Below are 15,428 nucleotides of genomic sequence, written 5' to 3' on the forward strand. Positions count from 1 at the left end.
GATTTTCTCATGCTACGAATAAAAAATTTCATTTTTCATTTTGACGTGGCAAAATGAGCAAAAATCAAAATGTAATATGAAAATCGGCAATGGAATTTCCAGGAATATATTCCATAGTCGACAATGGCAACTTTTCATTTTTCAAATTTAGAGTTCCAATATTACTATTTGAAAGAACAATAATAATTGTCGACTACCATTTCGGAAATAAATTCTCCAAGGTTTTCCTATGCAAATTTTACTTTTTCAATTTTATATTTAAAATTTTAAACTGAAATGTGGCGCAAATTCTGGTGGGTCCGCCATTTTTATTCGACTCGCACGCCACTCTACGTGGCTGACTAAAATATCGTCACCACTGGGACTTACTCGCACACAATGGTTGGCTAATTGGGTACACATTAGGATGAGAGGATTATCCCGACCCTTGTAATAGGCTGGCTCCCGACTACCTGAAGGTTGCCGGGCCCTGATGTAAATAACTGTTGAACCAAGGCTTACTTGGAATCATAAACAGGATTCAATCTATTGTCGAGTCTAGTTTGGAACCAATCTTTGACGAATATAGTACCAAGCCTCGTTTATAATAAAATTGGTATACAGGGCCGAGTCTTATATTAAAACTGATCTGAAGAAAAAAAGTAATTTATTTATTTTTACGTCATATATTTCTTTTAATAAAAAAACGAACATTTTTCTTAACATGGAAAATAATCTTAACAAAAGATTAGAATTCCCTCATACACTCAAAATCACAATGAATAGTATTGTTTTTCAAACTTCCAAACTCATTAACCATCAAATTTGCATTATTTGCTTTCGTAAAAGCCGGTTGCATTTTTTTAGTCGCGAGCAGCACGCCCTCCATCCCAATCACCTGCTCCAGATAGAAATTGGCTAACGTATTGAAGAATTTGCATGTCGTTGTGGGGATATAGCCATCAAAACCTCTGTAAAGAAAGAAATCAATTTAATGAATAGTTATAGGACGTATAAGTATGGGATAAAAAATAAGTAATAAGTGAAACTACCTTGAATACATCTATAGACTGTAGTTTTATTGAATGGGAGCTTCGCACTAGTCTTAGTTTTTCTTCCTGCTCCACTATATTTTTGTTGAACAGGTTTTGTCATCACAGCTGCGATCATTCTTCTGATGCATTGCTTAAAATCATTTCATTCTTGACTAATACCTCCAAAAATTGTTTTCTGCAATATAAAAAAAAAATATATTGAGTTGAAACCATTATTTATATTTAATTAATAAAGGAATTTAACTAATGGTAACTAACCAATGCATTCTCTCTTTCAATGGGGTCGTTTCACCCTCAATATTTTCACGGTCAGGATTCAGGGAGTCTTCAAAAGTTAAGAAGTCCTCTAACGTATTTGTAGGAATTTTCACACTCAAAACAGTTCTTGGTGAAATATCGTTCAAAGGGTCGGCATGATTCTTGTTGGCCAAGAACTCATTAAGTTTTGACATAGAAGCATTATAATCATAGAGAAAGCTCCTCTTAGCACTCTCAATTTTCTTCAGCATATTTTTTTCCAGAGATTCCAGTTTTGTTTCGAAAGACTCAGTTAATGCTGCAAATTAACGAGAACATTAATATCTTCCTTTTCTATTACGAATTTTTAAATACTTACTATTTTTTAAATACGAAATTATCGTTACAAATAAAAAAAATTACCTCAACAAGTGACATTTAGCTGACTCAGTGAAGATTCAATTTCTGCAATAACAGTGCATAGCTTAACCAAATCAGTCTCTTTCGGTTTTTCTAGAGAGCAATCCAAATGATGGTTTTCCAATAATAAGGTCAAATTTGTGATTTGTGGAAATTAATATTTTTTTCAAAGTAATTGCATTATTTGGGACCAATGTTAAAAAGAGGCATGTACCTGTTATCTTCTTCTGGTCGCAGTAACGTTTCCTGTTTTCTGCTTCCGAATTATCCGAATTTGTATCATAATTAGTATGATTGCTGTCCGAAATCGCACGATTTTTCTTCCGATAGATTGAAAGTTTTTCTCGAGCATAATTTGCTTTTACATCTTTTTTCATTATTTTTGTTTTTCTCCAATTATTGTTCATTTCTGCAGTACTGTCACTATCTAAACAGTGGAAAGCATTATGTTGCAATTTTAAATGTAAAAAAATGTAAAAATATTAATTATGCTGATCAACTAGAAATTATTCACCTGATTCTGAAGACGAAACAACGATATTTTTCGTGACATTAGGACGAACACTAGAGAGTAGATGTTCTTGCTGTTGGTCTCGATGTATTTGGCTTGAATCAATGGTTTCTTTTGTTTTTCTCCTCACGTTGCAAGCATCACCGGATTGATCTCATGGAGTAATTATTTTGATAGTGCTTTTTTAAATCGAACTATTAAAAAGTTTGACGAAGAAAAAAGGAAAAAATAAATGATCTAAAATAAAAATAAACGAGAAGTACCTTCATGTTGAATTTTTTAATGAATTTTTTACTTGGCTTTAAAATCAACACGTCATGAAAACAAATCTATTTCAACTATTTCAATCTCAAAGCATCAAAACATACCCCCAGTAGCTTCCTCTCTGTCATTTTCCTCTACAATCGAGCTGAAAGCATGTATGGATTGAGTCTTTAGTAGAAGAGCTCTAGCATCCTTCTTGGACATGGAATAAATTTCACTGCGTTTATCAGCATCAGATTCTGCGGACTCCAGATCTTTTGCTCGTTCGTACGAACGTTCCAGTCGGCGTAATCCTTGCTTATAGTTCTCTAAATATTAGCAGAAGAGACGATATTATTACTACCAGGATACTTTACGTGATTAATATAAAATAGTATTATAATTACCTGCTTTACATAAAATTTGGAAATCTGTGTATTTTTTCCAGTCATCGCGTGGTTGTGTGCACGTCCTAACCCACTTTCCCAGTTTTTTCCAATCTTTTTTGGGAGGAAAGTAACAATTTTTCACTCCGTCATTCGATTTTATCCATTCTGAAGGGATTAACTCCACTGACTTTTTACCGTTGAGATCCTCTTTGTCAAAATGTACAATGAGGTACTTGGTAAGAGTAGAAGACATTTTCTTTTCTGAATGATTTGAGGTTATCTAAACACGTGGACGGTAATTATTTATGGCGAGTAAAAAATATGTAATTTTTTGTAACGAGCATACTAAGATCGCGATAATTTTAGCTGGACATTTAGTAAACTTCATTATTGAGATTTGTAAAAGCCACATTAAAATTATCCTAAAATAATCAGATAATCGCAGAAAAATGTAGACTAATGTTCCTACTTTTAATGAAAATGTTAACGGCATATTATTAATTTGAGATGAATTATAGAATTACTGTAGATTGAATATTATTACTTCCTGTGGAATATGATTAGGGCTTCACTTCTTTTCACGTAATTCTAGACAACTTGCTGGAACAAAAAAGACAATGACGACGCTAGACAATAACCGCCATTTTGAAAAATTCACGTCACGTGATCTGCGATTTTGGGACCCCCGTATTGTAACAAAATAATAAGCATACCTACCCACAATAATTGATGCAATTATTATTCTTTTAAAATACTCTTTTTTCTTGTTGTAAATTACCAAACGCAACGAAGCTATTCTTGATATGTTGGAAGTTTGAGCATAAATGACTACTGCCTGTTCCCCTCCGCTTTTGCTTTTCAGCGGCCAGTACCCCCACTCCCGCCTTCGTTCCTCCCCTCTGGCGATTACATTAGCACCCAAATATCAGGCACACACAGACGCACACGTCCACACATACACACAGAGATATGGGATTAAATTCTTTTTAAACTCTTTAAGAATAAACATTCGAAATCAAGATTTATTATGAACGTTAATTTCAATTTAACTATGTAAAAGTGGTAACGCATAATCGTGTCCTTGACTTGTCAGAAAAACACACTTATTTTTTATTAAATTCAGAGAAAAATTATGCAAATCACTACCAAAGCCTTCAACATGTACAGTACCAATTTCAATTGAAGAACATGGAGTGGAAAAAAAACTTGATTGACGTAACGCGTAGTGACCTTGAATTTCAATATCTTCTGCTGTTTTTATATCGCCTTCCATCACTTCCTTCACTAAGATTTGTTTGATTTGAAAGACTTTACCATTGTGTAATTGTACAGTATTATTAGGCGGTTTACAGCACAGTGTCATTTCATTATATTTCACTGACCGTACGCACACCATTCTTTCACCTCTCACAGTGCACATTTGAAAATTCTCTAATACACAATTACTGATAATTGATTTCTTATTTATCTTCATTTTCGCCGATTGATCCTGGGCAGATATTTTTTTTACTATTTGAGCCAGAGGTTTAGCATGTCCTGTAATCAAGCTTTTAAATTTACCTATATAGTTTTCTCCCCAGAAAGCTGTATATTCACTCAATGGTTTTTTAAAATATCTCACATCGTCTGCTAAGTGAATTAGACTATGAAATTGCATGATTTGCGATTCAGACCCATAAAAACTAGGCATAGTGGTGAAAAATTTTCTAAGTAACATATCTGCATAGTCTACATGTATCACAGCCAATTCACGACTGCATAATATTCGAGCGGCTACGTGTAAATGAAGAAAATGGACATATTCGCTTTCTGGTAGAACCGATTTTAAAACTATTGGACCAATGTACAATAAAAAGAAAAAACATTGAGTTGCCTTCCAACGTGAGTGCTGATCAATGTTGAATTGTTTCCGCTGAAATTCCTGTGGTACATATGGAGATACTGCTTTCAATAGGTCTTGAAAAGTTTTAACTTTCTGCAATGATATTCGATACTTGCTGTCTCGATTGATCCATTGAGAAAGTAATCTCTTCACAATATTCAGGAACAAATGCATTACTTCTAAGGGCACATCTCGTATAGGGTCAAACCCTGATATTTCCAGCAAAGGCGATTTACAATCACTATGTTGATGCTCCTTTTCACCAGAAATAAAAGTTGCCTGAGTACGCTCCCGATAATTTATTTCTGGGTATACACGTCTTCTGTTGATAGTTACTCCAGGAACTGTGCATCGCTCGCATGCATAGAAACCTGTGGGTCCTGTAATGCATTTGATGTAAGCACGTGCTGGACCATCAGCAATTAGCCCTTCAATTTTGAATGAATAATTTTTCCCATTTATGATTACACCATTATTCATTAATTCTCTGGATTCTGTAACAAAGTCACGCATGAAATCTGTTATAGACTTTGGTTTCGAATCTCCGTAGTATAAAGTTACTACAAAGGGCTGACATGTATAAGCCGCATGATACACATTCATTAAAATCGGCCACAACTGTCCATTCGAGTTTACGTAAGGAGTCATTCCATCAATATGAATGAAGACACATATTTCATTTTCTTTGTAGATATCAGTATTGATGCGTTTCTCTAAACCATTTTTTATCCGTAGATACAGGTACTGACCGATGGAATCATTCTTTGTTGTAAGCACTTCACCCCGGATGGAGTGCTTCAATCCAAGTAGTGTATTTGCAGTCAATGGTAAATTTGTGTGTCCTTCACTTCGAAGAATCTTTAGTAGTGCTGGTACTACGCACAAATCCATGTTTGCAATATGATCGATAACCCAATTTTTAATTTTCGTCCTCATTCCATCTTCCAAAAACTTATTAGCTTGAATGGCATCAGGTTGAGGGCTTCCATGATTAGATCGATGTGAAATAGAGCTACTTATGTCAGAAGAACAGGACTCACTATCAAAAGAGTTTAACTTATCTTCATCGGCAGATTGATTTAAAGTAATGCTTTGTTTATTATCTCCAACGGAATTATTTTCATTGGCACTTTCACTGTCACTTTCAAAAACTTCATTCTGTGTTAGAACCGTATCGGGTTCATTCGTGAGAATATGTTCTGCAACAATACCATCACGCGTACCCCCACAATCAGTCGTTACCTCAACTAATTCACAAGAGTCATTAACTTTTTGTAAAAAAATTTTCTTTCACTCGTATACCCTTTCGGGTTTTTACGATTTGTTCCCTTCCCACCCCCCAACCTCCTGTACCGCATTTGCTGAAAGGGAGGGAAAACCTCATCTGAGGGAAAAACCTGCCCTAGTACAGTCGTCCTTTTGACAGGACTACCGCTCGGCAGTGAAACCGTGAGATCAGAGCGCTATATATTTTTGACCGCTGGTGCCCGTGATCGAACCCGGATCCTTGGCATGCTAGTCCAGCACTCTAACCGCACGGCCACTACCGTCGGTTCATTAACTTTTTGTAATTTCCGTGATTTCTTTTTGCGAAAAGACGCATTTTTACGTAAATTTACATGCATTGCAAATTAAAATTATTAGTAAAACGCGTTGGTGTATGCAGATTTGAGGTTAAGCCACTTCACCCATGTAATTTTGAAAAAAGAGTCATGGTATATACTACTCTAATATGCTCATTCTATTTCTATTTTCGGTAACACTCATAAACAGCCCAGCGATTTATCTCTGTTTTATCGATGCTCAATCAAATTATTATACTGTCATAACCTAATTTGATTTTTTAAGTTTTCGAATATATTCCATAATTCATATCAACTAAAATTCAAATCAAATAAAAACAAGGTTTAAATCAGACTTGGCCTAAGTATGTATTTATTTATTGGGGCGAGCATTGGCCCAATGCCATTTCAACCAGCCTGGCATTATCATTGTTCGCCCACGACTAAATCGAGCATTGATTTGAGGCTGAGTAAAAAGTATTGGGCAAACAAATTTTTGACTACTGAGCCAAGATTGGTTCCATAGTAACATTCGAGCCTGGATGTACTTAGACTGGACCCATCGTCAGTCATGATTTTCTTCACCTGGGTAGTATTTTCAAATAATTCAGCCGCGCGCATGCGCGTCCTTGCTCTCTTCAACTCTCCCGGCTTTAAATAAATTTTCATTTCCTCCCTTCTTATAACATATTTCGTCACGTAAAACTTGATAAGAAAATTTTAAATCGTATTCTTGTGAGAGGATCCTCACAATATTCTTTGAGAATCGCATGAATTAAAATAACTATTTGATAATAATAAAGATTTCCTTGCACTTTAAATCAGTCAATCAAATAATAGAAAAGGTGGTTGAAAAGTGTTCCGACGCGGAATGTGTGGAGCGTGCAAACAGGCGAATCTTACAGCCTTTGGGAATTGCCCTTTGGGTCTTTCCCCCATAAAAAATTCTCTGTCTTCTCGTTTTCTAAAATTCATACATTTTCCCCCAACACCTTTATCAGTCCAGCCATAAAGGTGAAGACGGTAAATTAAAGTTTTGCGTTTATGGTTCACATTTGGTGATCAAATGTATAGATTTTACCACTTTTCACTTTCATGTTCTTTATGTCTGGATGCTTTAATGGCTGGGCCAATCCTCACCGCAACTTTCCTCAGTCTGCCATTTATGATCCCTCACAAAAACTAAATAATTCCCCTTACCTAGCATCGCGTTTCCTGACCCTCGGACCCTTTGGGCCTCATGCTCCATATTCTAAGTTCCTCCTATTTTTATTTTCCTCCGTGAAAATTCCTACAATCAAATTGCCTTCCCAATTCGCAAGTAACTAATCACGTCTCCTTTCATTCATTCCCCGCCCTTGCAGAATTTCCCTTTCACATTTCCTTACTTTCCAAACAGATAGTTGCGAAAACGAGTTCATTGTGAACACATCAACCTTTTCCTACTTGCGAGTTCTCATCCATCAATGTTGTACATCTCTGTGTTGAGAATAATATAGTTTCATTTTCATATCAGTGTTTGTGTTAATCAATTATTTGCATAGACAATTCTCCTTCCTACTGTTCGTGTAAAAAATAGCTTTCTACCCGAACAAAAAGACTTAGACACTACAGGTATGACGCAACCAGAGTCGCCATCTTGAGTAGAAGCACATCATTTTTGTTCGTGGAGATGACACGCATGACGCAATAAGTATATCCATTTTCCACGCGCAGTATGCGTAGATACATTTTTAATAATTAAACGAATGCATCTTTGTCTTTTGTCTTTTCCCCTCTTTCTAATATCTCCACTTACGTTTTCCATTCCTGCACTTGCTTACTTTGCTTCTCCTTCCTGTCCCATCATAAAAAACACTCACTTTTTTATAATAGAAATAATAAAAACGAGAAAGTTTCTAAACTGGAATTTTATCCATTTATAAATGAACAGTGTAAAGGTGGTAAAGCATAATATTGTTTTTCAATTTTCAAAAATACGCACTTACTTTTGACGTGATTCAAAGAAAAATATTGTCGATTCTCATGAAAGCTGTGAACGAGTACAGTACTGAGATCTTTAGATGGACATGGAACAGAAAAAAAACTTGACTGATTTTTAGCACAATGACCTTCAAGATGAATATCTTCTGGTTTTTTTTATATTGTTTTCAATTAATTTGGGTACCATGACTCGTTTAATCCGAAACACTTTCTCATCGTGAAGCTGCACAATATTGTTGGGAGCCTTACAGCACACTGTCATTTCATTGTATTTAATAGATTGAATACACGCCATTTCTTTACCTTCAATGCTGCATGTTTGAAATTTATCTAATACACAATCACCGAAATTGAGTTTTTTTTAGTAATTTTGATTTTTTCTGATGGGTCCTGAGCATAGATTTTTTTCACTATTTGCGCAAGCGGTCTGGCATGTCCTGTAATTAAGTTTCTAAATTTACCAATGTAATTTTCTCCTCAAAAAGCACTGTATTCACTCACTGGTTTTTGAAAATATCTCACATCATCTCCCAAATGGATGAGACTATGGAATTGCATTATTTGTGAATCAGGTCCGTAAAAAGTGGGCATAGTAGTAAAAAATTTTCTGAATAACATTTCCGCATAGTCCACGTGTGTCAAAGCTAATTCCTGGCTGCGCAATATTCGAGCTGCTACAATACACGTTTTCTGTTGATTGCTACTCCAGGGACAGTACATCGTTCGCATGCAAAGAAACCTGTTGGTCCTTTAATGCATTTGAGAAAGGCACGTGCTGGACAATCTGCGATAAGACCTTCAATTTTGAATGAATATTGTTTCCCATGTAAAAGAATACCATTTTTGACTAATTTTTTTGATTCGGTAACGAAATCTCGTAAAAAATCTTCGACAGATTTTGGCTTCGAATCTCCATAATATAACGCTACTGTAAAGGGTTTACATATATAATTTTCGTGGTTAATTTTCACTAAAATTGGCCACAACTGTCCAGTAGAATCCACATACGGAGCCAATATGAATAAAAACACATATTTTATTATCTTTATAAATATCAATATTGATACGTTTTTCTAAAGCATTTCCAATCCCTAAATACACGTACTGGCCAATGGAATCATTCTTGGTCATGATAGGTTGAGTTCAAATAGTTTCTTTCAATCCAAGTAGTGTGTTTACGGTCACTGGTAAGTTGACGTAGCCTTCACTTCAGAGGATCTTCAGCAGTGCAGGTACTACACATAAATCCATATTCCCCATATGATCAATTACCCACTTTTTCAACTTTGTCCTCATTCCATCTTCAAAAAACGAATTCATTTCACTACCAACCAACTGAGGACTCTGAGGATTGTCACATCGATTTGGAGATTCATCCTCACCATTAAAGGAGATGGATAAATCATTAATAGGATATAATTGATCTTCATCTATAGATTCATTGGGCATAGCATCTCGTTCACCATTCGCAGAAAAATCACCTCCATAAATATTACCACACTCACTTTGATCGAATTTATCGTCAGGTAGTATTCGACTAGGTCCATCAATTTGAACCCTCTCCACAAAATGAGCACCATGAATATTTTCACAGTTGCTGGTTACCTCGGTTTCATCACAATTGTCCGACCGATTGATTTTTTGTAATTGTCGTGACTTTTTTTGCCGAAAAGACGCATCTTTACGCAACTTAATATCCATGGTAGACTGATTTATTCTTTTAACCGTACTGATGTCTATGGATTGAGGTTAAGGGTATTATTTATCTTTGTAAGGAGGCTCCAAAACTATACAACTGCTAGACTATATAAAAAATTTTTTTTTTTCTCTCACTCGTATACCCTTTCGGGTTTTTACGATTTGTTCCCTTCCCACCCCCCAAACCCCTGTACCGCATTTGCTGAAGGGAGGGAAAACCTCATCTGAGGGAAAAACCTGCCCTGGTACAGTCGTCCTTTTGACAGGACTACCGCTCGGCAGTGAAACCGTGAGATCAGAGCGCTATAAATTTTTGACCGCCGGTGCCCGGGATCGAACCCGGATCCTTGGCATGCTAGTCTAGCACTCTAACCGCACGGCCACTACCGTCGGTACTGCTAGACTATATACTTATGTGTACTTATATTAGTCACTTTGAATGTATAGTAACTAGCAAGTATAATACGTGAAAATATGTTATATTCCGGATTACGATATTATTAGTACAATAGCTAATCGTAAATTCTTCCTCGCATTGAATCATCATGATCTAAATAAAGGATCCGCCGAGAATCGAAAGCGTGTAAAAAAGCGTGTTGGCCGAAGTTTGTGTTCAGCATTGGGCCAATACTATCACATCGAGGCTGGCATTGAGAAGATTCGCCCAGCGTTAAACCTTGTCTATTTTTAAGCCCTGTAAGCAGTCCTGGGTGAGTCTGGCTTTGACAATCTCGCTAGGACTGATTACATGGTAATTACCGAGTCTTGATATTTTTAGACTGCACCGAACTTCGACTCGATCGTCAGTTATGTTTTTTTTCACTTGATTTATTCATAGAAAGAACGTACGCAAAACATAAAACTATAAACTGGTCGGATTGCAAAGTGCATCATACCCAAGATGTACCAAGGCAAAGGTGGCATTCCAACAATTGTGATGCCCACATTTTAACATGGGCTTACATTATAGACTTACATACAAGTTTTCAGACGAAGATATGGTTTATATCAGACGCGGAATTGCTCAAATATTGTGGAATTACGATTTCAGAAAACGTAGGGCTCTCAAAAATCAAGACATGCTGTGGTTTGCCATGTCTGATACGAACCCGATTCCTTCCGAGAAAGACAAAATCGGATTAAAAATTGTCAGAGAACCACCATGTGATTTTGCCACCACGTTAGAATATTGTGCTACGCTAAAAGCATTAATGAAGGGTGGTTCTCAGCGACGTTGCTGCAATAAAAGCTCAGTACAGACATAATAATTTAATGAATTTCTTTATTTCTTGACATTCCTTGAACTTCCAAGCTGCCTTCCATATAACAAAATTTGCGATCTCGTCCTTAATTATCATTTATTCTCATTTATTATCATTTATTATCATTTATTCTCATTTTTTAAATAATTTTTTCGACAAAATTTAACAGATATTCCCCTTCTCGCTCACAGACAGCCCTGTAGGAAATGGTTTTTAATGAGGTTCTTTTTTTCCTGATATTCCTCGAACCTTGAATATCCTTTTGCAATGCAAATGTTTCAATTTGGTCTATCGGAAATATTAATTTTCCATTTTTTTCGGATATTTATTAGCAAATCATACCCATATGTTTGCTATGCACCCTACTGCCATCCATCAGGAAATTATTTCTTGAATTTTCACCCCTTCAAGTACATGCAGTGGTCCCTAGGGCACAGGTGAAATTGAAAATTTTCAGTCCCTACCTAATTCATTTGTTCTGTTTCCTTATGGATACCCTGAAATCCAACCGCCTGCCATCGTGGACAGTCAAGTACATGCAGTGGTCCCTGCCATCGTGGACTTCAAGTACATGCAGTGGTCCCTAGGGCACAGGTGAAATTGAAAATTTTCAGTCCCTACCTAATTCATTTGTTCTGTTTCCTTATGGATACCCTGAAATCCAACCGCCTGCCATCGTGGACAGTCCCCAGCAAAAAACAAAAATTTGTAGCTGAGCGGATGACGGCTAGTTTCAGTTTTATGTCAAGTTATTGAAAAGTTGTCAGTTATACGGAAATGAGTTCTTTAAATAATTACATTTTAAACAATTATCATACAAGAATTCCTTCAATATGTGATTGATTGAGAAGTATGAAAGACAGTCTCACTCGTAAAATTGCGACATATTTTCTATTAATAATGATGTTAGGAACGTGCAACTATCTTTTGCCCTCTTCTTGCTCTTACATGCAATGGTAATAAAAAAAAATTAATATGTACTCTGGTACGTTTGCTTTAATTCATGCTTTTTGTCCACTTCAGCTGCGTATCAAAGAATATCAAATATTGGAGAGAATCTTATTGAAACAATTCAGTTGATTCGCTAGGAATCAATCTCATTCTTCAATTATTTACGATTTTTTTGCCTCCAAATGCGTGCTTTATCGAGACCACCAATGCAAATAACATTCGAAGTTGTTCAACCAAATCCCCCGACTTGGATAACAAGAAGAAGATTTGTACTTTGTTGCGAGTCAAATTTATAGTTCCTAATAATAACCGGAGCAAGAATCAATTGATAAATTTCATGGTTGAATCCATTCGCACATATATTGTGACAATTAATCATATATTATTAACTTATTATCTCTTCCTTCTTGTGTGGTTCTAGAAATGTTGTCACTGGTGAGCACTATCGTTTTGTGAGTATGTGGATGGCCAGAACTTCATATGTTGCCGCTTTCTTCATTATGCTCGTATTTGTAAGTGAAATATTTGGGTTTATCATTTCATTATATTGCTCAGTTTTGTTTTAAATTGTCATCTCACATCAGAATTATTACTTAGTTAATCGTGATTTCTATTATCAATTTGCAGACGGTCTCTATCTCAATGTTACTGCGTTACTCACATCACCAGATCTTCGTATTCATCGGTAAGTATTAGATTCTCACGCCCAGTTGGTTCATGATCCCCATGACCTACATGCCGAACTAAAACTACATTTCTGACTTCTGTGAGAACGGACTAGCGTTTGGCGTAAGAACATACAGAGCACTGCACTAACACATATCAACAAATTGGTCCTGTCCGCCTTTCTTTCATCCAAAACAATAATAATGTTGATGAATGAACTTTTTCCTTTCGCTTCCAGGCTTCCCTTTCCTTATCTAGTTTTAGTATTAATCAGAATCGACGCTCGGAAAACTTTATTGAAAATGTTTCCTATACCAGATGCCAACTAGATTTGACCTTTTTGAATTTATTTACTCCAAGTCACTCGTCTTGTATGTTGTGTGCTTGTGTAAGTGTATGAGACTACTCGTCCCCTTTTCCCTTCTACAATTACAATAAAATTTATACATTAAAGTTATTTGCAATAAATTCTAAAACGTAGAATATGATTTTTCTTATCGAAATCATATCAGCTTTCGATCTTACTTAGGGGTCACGATGGGGACACAGCTAGTATGAACCCTCCAAACATCAGGTATGATTTGGTGTCCACCTTCACCTAATGGAAATAGACTCTTTGGTTCGCTATCCGTTATCCCCTTTAGTTACGTTATTGGTTTATGATTAGTCCAGGTATCAATTAAATTAGATCTAAGGTTGGTATTCAACACATTTACCGACTTGGGTTTTCATTTTCAAATTTATGATTTTCACATGAGACTTTGAAAATTGAGGCATGAAGTCAAGTATTAAAACTCTTAACCGTTAATTGATAATTATAATCAATTTATTACAAAAAAATAATTTTTTTCATCCAATAATACGTTCAGAATTAGAAATGCCGTAAAATGTAATAGTGGCTCATAGACCGACGGTAGTGGCCGTGCGGTTAGAGTGCTAGACTAGCATGCCAGAGATCCGGGTTCGATCCCGGGCACCGGCGGTCAAAAATTTATAGCGCTCTGATCTCACGGTTCCACTGCCGAGCGGTAGTCCTGTCAAAAGGACGACTGTACCTGGGCAGGTTTTTTCCCTCAGATGAGGTTTTTCCCTCCCTTCAAGCAAATGCGGTACAGGGGGTTGGGGGGGTGGGAAGGGAACCAACTAACCGTAAAGACCCGAAAGGGTATACGAGAGAAAAGAAATTTTGTAATAGTGGCTCATATACTGGGAAATTCTCTAGGGACATGCAGGTCAAAAATCTCTCCACCCGGGCCTTAAATGTTATCAATAAAAAAATGAATAAGAGATTTTATTCCGTTATTTCAGGATGTCTGTTGTATATTGTGTCTGTCGTTAATTTTGTATTTGTTATTTTTTTCAGTCGACTTATTCCAAATGTTAGAATTCAACGTAACAGCATCCTTTCCAGCAGCATCATTGCTAGTAGTTATACTAGCGCTGGTTGGTAAGTATATGATTCAGAAAACTCTAAGAAATCTTGGGGGAAGTATTTTACGAGTGCTGAAACCTAGAGAACACTGGGAAAACTTACGCATGAAAACGTTAGAAGTTTAACACATATATGGATTCAGTTCATTTTGTGGTTAAGTTTCTAATATTTTTACGAAACATTAAAATCTTCTACCACTCACACTTACGCGCCATAACTCAGCCTTCTGATTGGGCCTCGTTAATTTTTAATTATTTAAAATTGGTGGAGTAAATTTTTTTTTGAAGTCTCTGCAACCACGAGTCTCTGAACTCGTGGTTGGGAGGTATTACACTTATTATGTTACACCCTGTATACATACTTTTTTTTATTTAAATTTTCCTTTTCCTATTACCATAGTATTTTTCATGATTTGATAGGGACCCCTTTGTCTTAGCCTTTAGCCTCTCCTACTATCCTCTCATTATTTTTGCGGTGTCATGGGCCGACTTTCCTTACTGCACCCATTTTGCTTGTACTGAGGGAAACCATGGAAAACCTCAGTAATGCAATCGGCGGGTCATGCAGGGATTCTGCTGTGTTCATCAGTCACACTGACCCGGTGAACACAGCAGCTTTCTACACCCGTCCTTAACGCCGGCAGTCGACACGCCGAGAGGTGTGATTAAACGGACACCCATCCAAGTACTAGCCCAACTGAGCGTTGCTTAGCCTGGATGACCGCCGGAGTTACACACTACCCGCGTAGCTACTGCCGCCGCTGAGAGGGTATATCATGACAATAATATTTTAAAAATATAAAGGCACCCTACTTTTCGGCCGCCAATGCTTCGTGAAATTTAAAACTTATCGTAGTCTCCTCTTCATAATACATTAACAATGATATTATTGCACCTCGTTAGTATTATACTTATGTTGAATATGAAAAGAGTATTTATTTCGTGTTTCAGGCATGGAAACCATAATGTCGGAATTCTTCAATGATACAACAACTGCTTTTTACATTATTTTAATAGTTTGGATCGCGGATCAGTATGATGTAATTTGCTGCCATACTCCGATTACAAAGAGGCACTGGTTGAGGTGAGTAGGAAAATTTGGTAGGGAGACTGAAAGTTCCTCACAAAAATCTATTGAGGCTAACTAAAATAATTTCGA

The 15,428-nt window shown here is 36.4% G+C and overlaps 1 protein-coding gene and 1 long non-coding RNA gene across 3 annotated transcripts in view; one reads left to right on the top strand and one right to left on the bottom strand.

Annotated features, from left to right (window-relative positions):
* LOC105269916 (membralin) overlaps positions 1 to 15,428 on the top strand; it is an 88,456-nt gene that overhangs the window by 50,133 nt on the left and 22,895 nt on the right. For both annotated transcript variants that reach the window (XM_011310518.1, XM_011310519.1), the window contains 4 exons: positions 12,594 to 12,684; positions 12,800 to 12,857; positions 14,202 to 14,285; positions 15,221 to 15,353. In XM_011310518.1, coding sequence (XP_011308820.1) covers positions 12,594 to 12,684; positions 12,800 to 12,857; positions 14,202 to 14,285; positions 15,221 to 15,353 — 366 coding nt within the window. The remainder of the gene's footprint in view (positions 1 to 12,593; positions 12,685 to 12,799; positions 12,858 to 14,201; positions 14,286 to 15,220; positions 15,354 to 15,428) is intronic.
* On the bottom strand, positions 825 to 1,451 carry LOC105269914 (uncharacterized). Its single transcript, XR_892490.1, has 3 exons — positions 1,293 to 1,451; positions 1,032 to 1,209; positions 825 to 950 (listed from the first exon to the last, which is right to left on the bottom strand). It is a non-coding gene; the product is annotated as an uncharacterized lncRNA (long non-coding RNA).

Source organism: Fopius arisanus, unplaced genomic scaffold, assembly GCF_000806365.1.
Source record: "Fopius arisanus strain USDA-PBARC FA_bdor unplaced genomic scaffold, ASM80636v1 scaffold00076, whole genome shotgun sequence".
Lineage (NCBI taxonomy): Eukaryota > Metazoa > Arthropoda > Insecta > Hymenoptera > Braconidae > Fopius > Fopius arisanus.